General features: G+C 44.3%; 1 protein-coding gene across 1 annotated transcript; it reads left to right on the forward strand.

Annotated features, from left to right (window-relative positions):
- Positions 1–6: 6 nt before the first annotated feature.
- LOC125526431 (pentatricopeptide repeat-containing protein At3g61520, mitochondrial-like) lies at positions 7–7,901 on the forward strand. The gene is made up of 3 exons (XM_048691143.1): positions 7–3,825; positions 6,932–7,359; positions 7,519–7,901. The coding sequence occupies exon 1, from the start codon at positions 394–396 to the stop codon at positions 1,726–1,728; it is 1,335 nt and encodes a 444-aa protein (XP_048547100.1). The 5' UTR covers positions 7–393; the 3' UTR covers positions 1,729–3,825; positions 6,932–7,359; positions 7,519–7,901.
- Positions 7,902–8,933: the final 1,032 nt, after the last annotated feature.

Below are 8,933 nucleotides of genomic sequence, written 5' to 3' on the forward strand. Positions count from 1 at the left end.
GCCGCCTTCCCACCCGCTCCCACCCCGACCGCCGCCTCCGTCCTCGACGATCTCCTCTCCGCGCCCACCCCTTCCGCCTCCGCCCTCTCCCTCCTCCGCGACACGCCCTCCCTCTCCGCCGAGCTCTACTCCACCCTCGCCGCGCCCTCCCACGCCCTCACGCCCTCCTCATTCGCGCTCCTCCTCTCCCTCCCCTCATGCCACCGCCTCCCGCCCCCCTCCGCGCCCGTCCTCTCCGCCCTCTTATCCAAGATCCTCGCGCGTCGTCCCTCCTCTCCCGTCCAAGCCGCCGGCTTCCTCTGTGCCTCCCTGGCCGCTGGCGCCCCGCCGCCAGACACTTCTGTTTTCAACAAACTCTTGGCCCCGCTCGCTCGAGCCCGAGACCTGCCGAGAATGACCCAGCTCTTCTACTCCATGCGGGCCGCCGCTGTCAGGCCTGACGCCGTCACCTACGGCATACTTGTCAATGGCCTCTGCAAATCTGGCCGCGTGGAGGACGCCCTCAGGATGCTCGATGGAATGTCTGGTTCAGACTCGGACGTGCGCCCGGATGTCGTCACTGTGAACACGGTGATGAACGGGTTGTGCAAGAGTGGGAGGGTCCAAGAGGCCGTGACATTTGTGGAGGAGCGGATGAGGAGTGTGCATGGACATGCACCCGACACATTTACTTACAATTGCTTGGCCGATGCATTTTGCCGTGCGGGCAATGTTGCCATGGCGTGCGAGGTGGTTGGGAGGATGGAGAGGGAGGGCCTGTCACCGGATGTCTTCACTCTGAACATGATTGTGGCCGCCTTGTGCCGGGCAGGGAGGGTTTGGGCTGCGCTGGAGTTCTTCAGGGAGAAAAGAACAACTTGGCCTGAAGCCAGGGGCAATGCGGTGACCTACAGCACTCTGGTTCAGGCTTTGCTCCGCACTAAAAATGTGGACGTAGCCATGAAGTTGTTCCATGAGATGACAGAAGAAGGGCAACCACCAAAGAAAACCATGTATTTCATCATGATATTGGGATTGGCACAAGCAGGGCGGTTGCAGGATGCTTGCTCAATGGCGTCGTCGATGAAGAAGGCAGGCTTTCAGCTGGATGCAAAAGCATACAATATTTTGATTGGTGGGTTTTGTAAGGAGGACAGACTGTGTGAGGCTCATGAGTGGCTTGGGAAGATGAAGGAAGCTGGTCTCCGGCCAGATGTGTACACCTACACTACCTTGTTGTCTGGTTCGTGCAAAGCAGGAGATTTCTTGGCTGTGGATGAATTGATGGGGAAAATGATCGATGATGGTTGCCGGCCTTCTGTGGTCACCTTTGGTACACTTATACATGGATATTGCAAAGCTGGTAAAATAGATGAGGTGTTGCAGATTTTCTGGTCTATGGATGAATCTGGTGTTCAGCCCAACACTGTGATATACAATATTCTGATCGACTTTCTCTGCAAGAGCAGAAATGCTAGTTTAGCAATTAAACTGTTTGATTGGATGAGCGAGAAGCATGTGCCCGCAGACGTAACAACCTTCAATGCATTGCTGAAGGGACTTCGCGTTAAGAATATGCCCGAGAAGGCCTTTGAACTGATGGACAGGATGAGGGAAGAGAGGTGCACTCCTGATTCCTTGACCATTGAAGTTCTCCTTGAATGGCTGCCTGGCATTGGTGAAACAAATAGATTAAATAATTTTATGCAGCAAGTGGGGTGTACGGCACCGAAAAGGACAACTACATAAGAATATGCTAGTTGGCACAATGAATTAGTCTTTCTCAAATTATGTAGGCATGAATTTTGCTTCAGCTTAATCAGCAGTTACAATACCTAGGTGGAATTTGTGATGGGAAGGTCAGAGCTGATGAGAATTGTCTGCACTCTGCAATCTCAGTCGTGGCTTACGGTGACAACTGGTTATGTTTTTCAGTCATTACTAGTCATGACACTGTTGGTTGGGTACTCATCAGTTCCTTTTTCTGGTGTTTGCATCCATGAGCGCCATTATTGAGGAGTGCAGAAAGCAGTTATATCAGTGCTCAGCTGGTCAGTAGATAGTAGTGTAACAGGCAGCAACACATTCTTGACATGAAGCCATCTACATCAAATGAGTCTCTTATTCTCATCAGATAATTATTGTTGAAGAGACTTCGTGATATAGAATATGCCTGAAAAGGCCTTTGAATCGATGGATCGTATGATGGAAGAGGTGGACTCCAGATTACGTGGCCATTGATATTCTTATGGAATGGCTGACCCGTCATTGCTGAAACAGAAAGATGAAAGGATTTTATGCAGCAATGGGACAATGTGGCACCCAAGAGGATAAATTGATAAGAATATGCTTAGTCGACACCAAGGGTTTTGCTCAAAGGAGGGAGCCATGAGTTTTGCTTCAGATTAATCAAGAATAGCAATACCAAGGTGTAATTTGTGATGGGAAGAGCTGCATTGGCTAGAAAACCAGCTCCTGAAGTCTGGCTGACCTAATATAACGGTTGCCCCTGTGATCAGAATTGTTTGCGCCCTGCAATCATAGACAGCCAGCAGTACATTCAGTTATAGGCCATACTGAATTCTGTAGGGTCTCATTCATCACATATGTGATTTGTGACAGCTGCCCAAGTTTTTCTGTGGTAATCAGGGCACTGTTTGGTCAGGGGCTCATCAGTTCCTTTCTCTGGTGTTTGCCGGCACCTGCGTTACAACTGAAGAACGCAGAAGTCGATACATTGCACATTTACAACCTAATCACTTCAGCACTCAACTGCTTAATAGATAGTAGGGGGCATACAGCAGCACATGGTTGTCATGCAACCATCTGTATGTATATATATCAAGTAATCACCTTCTTCTTCAGCAGATAAAGGTGATCGTTGCACTTGGGAAAGATAAAAAACGTGAGCGTGTAAGGGTGAGATTCTGTAAAGAAGAAAGCCTCTTTGCATTGGCTATATTACCATCTTATATTTATTATGAGTGAAGAGATTATCTGCAACATGACTTATTCTATGTTTGCACTATCATTGAGTTCTAATGGTAAAAACATGTATGCGCAGATTTCTTGACAACTGTATAAATCTTGATTTGAAGAATCTAAGTGCGTTTGAAATTATTCGGAATTGCATATTCACCATTTTACAGCACAACTTATCTTGGAACACTGCAATTAATCAGCGTAATTTTATATGTGATGGTACTCTAGTGAATTCTGACAGATTATCAAACCCATGACAGTTAGTTTACCTCATTTTCACTGTGGTAGAAATTGTATGTGTATTAAATCTGCCTGATGGTGGAGGAGGGACTGTCTACTTGTTACAGCAACATATGTATGGTCATGTGGTAAGACAATCCATATTTAACATCCTCATCTTTCCAGAAATAATATGCCTGTTAGTTCACTGATTGTGGCTTTGCATTTGAAATCTTAGATATTCGATCAAGCTCTAAATTTTCGGTTTGTTGCCATTATGTTCATGTAATAGATAGCATCAGCGAGGTTGCGTCTTGCGTCTGATGCATATGGCTAACAATTACTACATGGCCGAGACAAAAAGAAATGCTGCCAGTTCAAAAATGGTACTAGTTGAAAACATCTTAACTTTGATGCCTTGCAGGGTTCAGTTGGAAAAACTTGCTGCTCTTTTCACCATACCTCATCCCTGTACCATCCTTGCTTGTCAATTTCGTATGTTCTTGGGACTTGCAATGAATCTTTGCTGAAAACAGAGGGAGGACATCATAGATGGATACAGCTGCGATGCTGATGGATCGACAATCACTAAATTGCACCCCCCAGGAGGTGCACTGCGCTGTGCTGCATCATCATGATAAAGAGGTAACTGAATTCATGTCCACCTGGTCAGTTCTGATTTTGCTGGCAAATGCACGTAGCAGAGATAGACTTGTTTAACATGATGGTTCATACTTGAGTTCCTAATCATACTACCAAACCTGATATGCAACTGCTACCCAGAGCTTGTGAACATCATTATTACAGTACGATTTGAGCTCCTACTGATGCTAGGCTTACTTTTAAGACATTTGTAGTAGCAAGTGCCGTACAAACATGAAACTGAAGGAGGCTAGCAAGAGAAGTGATCCATTGGTGTTAATTTTTTAAACCTCGAAGCATGACTTTTTCCAGAGCTGTGTTACTTATGGTACAAGTTAACAGACTTCTGCAGCCTTAACAAAGACCCACGTGGACATCTCACTTAAACAATATATTACTGATCTCAACGTCTTAATAACCTTATGCATAATTGCCTCGAGCAAAATGTGAATATCTGCCGATAACACTAGCTTTATAATTACACAGCTATGCTGTCTGCGGTGATAAGTTACTTGCACCTTATGTTCAGATGTTGGAAATTCATGCTAGTGAAGTGCGGTAGATCGCGTAAAAAATGGGGAGAGTTTGTTAACTCCACTGGAAGTAGTAGCAGACGGCGTGCATTCAGACAGGAAGAGAGGTTCAGGTGTAGATTGAAGAGAAGCAGAGGCTGCCGGTGGCACACTCTCTGTCAGTTGATGACAGCCATGTATGCTGACTTGCTCGTGTCTTATTGTTTCCTCTATCTATTACCGGAAGTCATGGGGAAGTCAATAGAAGCCATGTTCTTCAAACCGGCCAGCAGAAACAGAGTTGGCAAGTCCATGTCTAGCCTGATTGGGAACAACTACAATAGAAAACAGGATTCTGGTAGAAAAATAGAAAAAAGCGTCCTGGAGCGTCGGATCGAACATGGACGGCCCATATTCTACGGGAAGATCTGTGCGCTGTTCTTTGCAAAATAGCCCCTCATTTCTAGTTATTTTGCTTTCTATCTCCTCGCCTTTTCTGGAGCGGTCATCCCCTTCTACTTCCTTCCAATGCGAGCAGCGGCGGCTGAGGCTCAAAAAATCTCCAACCCTAGTGGCCCTAATGGCGAGCCCGTCCCCATATAGCTTGCGAACGACGACGGCGGTGTAGATCTTGGCCACTGGAGGCACTGGTCCATCTCCGCCCCGATGAATCCTGGACATCTCGTCGCCGGCGGCCGGTCTGCCCGGGCGAACCTCTCTTCTGCTGCGCCGCGACGCTGCCCGAGAAAATCCCCAGGTATCGTTCTCCGGCGTCTAGAGGACAACCTTGATCTACCATTTGTCTTACCCTGTCCAGCCATTCTCCACAGGTGGCTCCTCGATCTACCATTTGTTGCCCCATCTAACCTCCAACATCTGCTTACGGCAGAGAAGAAACATAGTGTCCCTCGAGTCTTCAGGAATGCAGGTTTACCATGCTCCATATTGGTTCTGTCAATTTAGATGAAATTAGGAAAATAGTACAAGCAGCTATATGACCCTTTTTCTTGTTACATCGTATAGGAATCTTGATCTTTGGTGCTCACCTTATTAAACATGATCCATTATATGAAATTATAGAAAACTTTAATTCTGACCAATTCTAGTTGCTGCAATAAGAAAATCACACTTGATTATTTCCATGACCGCTGGAGACCCCTCGCACATGTGATGGAATGTAGATGAAAAAAACATAAAGAACTAATAGACTGGAGTACCCTTTTTGGGAATAAAAGATCATTCAGTGGGTAAGTATCTTCAAGTTGGATCTATGGGTATTTTTTCTTATTCCCAGTCGGCTTGCTAGATTTTGCTTACACTAGATTTTCAAGCAATTCGGTATGGTGAAACTTTGTTAACTTGCTGTAACTGTACATGAGAATGGAATAATCTCATCTACCTGTTTAAGTACTTGAAAAGTCAAGTGCTTGTCAGTACAAGACTGAAATTTATTACACACTTGCAGTATTTAGCACTTCACTGGTTTTTGAAAAGTTTAGTGTCTATTTGTTCACTAATGGCACCAAAACAACTAATCATGAAAAATTTGTGAATAAAAATGCTGCTGCATATTCTTTCTACTATCACCTGTAGCCAAGGATAGTACAATGATTGTATCACAGCCTCACTCCTCGCCGCCACGCTCGTCCACTCGGTTTCGGTTTGTGGCTAGCCCTGACCTGCTGTGGCTTAACTAGCAGCAGAGCACCTGGCCTGTGTAGCAGCCATTCAAATATTCTGCTATCACTTGCTGCGTGCCTGCTCCAGCGACAGAACAGAAGCAAGTATATACCCTCTTTATTCCTCAACATCTATATATAGCTCAGATCGTTCAATGTATTGTTGTTGTTGTACAAAAGTCAAAACAAATATGTTGTCGATCCATTACTTGTGGAATTTGATGACTAGGCTTTATTTTAAGCAGAGGCAAGAGTTTTTCGTCGGTCAATTTGATGACAGCAAGGAAATCAAAAAGAGGACAAGGATTCTTTCTGCCAAATTAACCACCACGTGCATAGCATAGCTAGCTAATGACCCAAAGGAAAGCCTGCTAAGCAGCGAGGCCATGAGCACCACTACGTGCATAGCTAACCTCTACCTAATGGGCCATTAGCAAAAAAGCGAGCCATTTAACTAGCTAACAAACATCAACCATTGGAAGATTAGCAGCAACCGGTGCGAGGAGATTAGCAGGTGAGTGAGCAGAGGGAGAGGGAGGTGCAGCACAAAGAAGATGAAATACATTTGAGCCTTTTAATTATAGTTTAATGCAAGGAACGAAAAGAGGAACAACTAATTAGACAAATGTAAACCGAATTACTATTGGTAATTATAGTCAAAATTTATCACCATAGAAAATATTAATACCCTGTGATGCTATGAAGCATGGTTAGTGTCAGAAACAGAACATGGAATCTGGTAAAGAAATGGCCAAATGTACAAGTTGTTTTGAATATTTGTGCAACTAATTATATTACACAATTTTATTATGCAAACCGATGAATCAAATTCAAATGGTCACACCTTGTACTCTCTTTAACCTTCTCTACTGATTTGGTAATTGGTACTAACATTTTCTTTCCCGATTAATGCACCAGATGCTCCTAACGGAAGAGGTCCTAACTCAGAAGGACTCATTGTTTCATCTGGAACGGCCATTTCCTGGAACAAAAAGCAGGACATGGCTGGATGAATATGTTAAACAAACATATCTTCTGTTTTTCTTGCATCTTCTGGATTCTTTTGCACTCTCGTTATCTTTGGTCTTCGCAATGCCAACTTGTTTACCTCGATTATTATGATGCAGCAATTATTTTCTATGCCTAAACTACATTAGAACTCTTGCCATAAGTTGTGCCCTTGTTCTGGTCCATGTGCTCGACATCTCACATGCGAAAGATGATCTCCTTTCTGACTTTGCAATTCTCATCCCAGGATCTAGTAATGGAAGAGATTAGTAGTGCAACATCACCATTAGGAGAGCCCATGGTTCCAATGATCGCAAACTGTGCACCAACACTATCAGGTGAGAACAAACTGTGTATGAAAGGCAAGAATATCTTGATGTGCCTAATATTCTGTAATCCTTGTTTTGATGTTGTTTTGCTAAAAAAAGGTTTGCAGCCGTCGAATCGGTCAATAGTGTTTAAAATCAAGATTTCAATGATGCTACCTCATTTTGCAGAGATTAATTCCCCAATGCTTCTCGTTGCTGATTTCAGTACACTGAAAAAGAAACAGTCAATATCTCAAGAGTCAAGAGGTGCCCACGTTGTGGAAATAGTTTGCATGGTTGATGAAACTGCCGGTTCTGAAAGCTCAATGTCATGGTTTGGTTACCCTATGAGAATCCTGTGTGAAATTGAGGAGCTAAGCCAAGCCTTTTGTACTTTTACTCTTTCTTTTATTCGTAGAGGCTACTATATGTGTCTACTTGTGTGCTAAGCTACCCATTCGTGACTAGAGGTTGTGGGGTAATGCTTCTCTGAATCAACTTGCTATTTGTATCCAAACTGAGAGTAAACTTGAGCTCCTTTGATTGTGGAAAAAATGGTATGCTTCAGATTATGGCAGTGCACACATCTTTAAAATGTATATGGCTGAGGAAGGTGAACTTAAGTTCGAGGGTATTGGTAATTTCACAAGCATAAATTTTGCTGAGTAAAGACGAGACACAAAAGCTTTTAACACTGAAGTTCGAAATTGGTTGTACTAACAAGGGCACAACGACTCAATATGAGAAACTTTGAGGTGGTTACTGTGAAAGCTCATGTTTTACATCTAACTGTACCAGGGGTTTTTTCATAAAATGTATAATAAGTGGCCTTAGATCCCTCAAACTTGATCTGTACCAACCATGTTTGATCTGACGGCCCAGAGTCAGTTTTTCTATTCTTCTACCACAAGCCCAGATTCTATTCTAGTTGCTCCCAGCCTGATTTTGGTAATCTGTTGTTTTTAGTCGGTGGTAAAGAAAAGTTGTTTTCACGCCTTCAGTAAATAAATAGAAATGCCTGTAATTTTTTGCATTACCTCCAAACCTGTATTGTTCACATGATATCATTGCTGAAATGCAGGAGCAGTGTTAGAGCAACTCTAGCAGACCCCATAAAAATACGACCCGCAAAACGCGTTTGCGGGTTCACGAAAATCGCTTTTGCGGGTCAAAAACATACGCGTCCAAGCAGAACCCGTATCTAAACCTGCATAATTTGAAAAACTTCTTTCGCGGAAGAAATTGCGCAAACACAGTTCATCACACATACTACATTGTTCATCGCATACTACATAGTTCATCAAACTATAAGCATAGTTATACTACATACTACATTAAACTAGTACTAGGGGGTAACGACGGTGAGGTCGCGGCAACCGAACGACGCCGCTCGTCCTCGCCGGAGCTGCAGAGATCGATGAATTTCTCTGCCTGCTCCGCACGGATGCGGCGCCACTCCTCGGCCTTCTCCTTGGCGGCGAGGGTGGCGGGGGCCCGCCCGCGCCGCCACGCGGGCTCTCCATCTAGTGCCACCCCTAGTTGGTTTTGGAGTATTGACGACAAATCTGGTTGAGGGACTAACGTGTTTGTGAGAATTGCAGGAA

Source organism: Triticum urartu, unplaced genomic scaffold (genome assembly GCF_003073215.2).
Source record: "Triticum urartu cultivar G1812 unplaced genomic scaffold, Tu2.1 TuUngrouped_contig_10073, whole genome shotgun sequence".
NCBI classification, from domain to species: domain Eukaryota; kingdom Viridiplantae; phylum Streptophyta; class Magnoliopsida; order Poales; family Poaceae; genus Triticum; species Triticum urartu.

Bases quoted from the DNA above. Each gene is read 5' to 3' on its own strand.
- LOC125526431 (XM_048691143.1), top strand. From the start codon at position 394: ATGACCCAGCTCTTCTACTCCATGCGGGCCGCCGCTGTCAGGCCTGAC.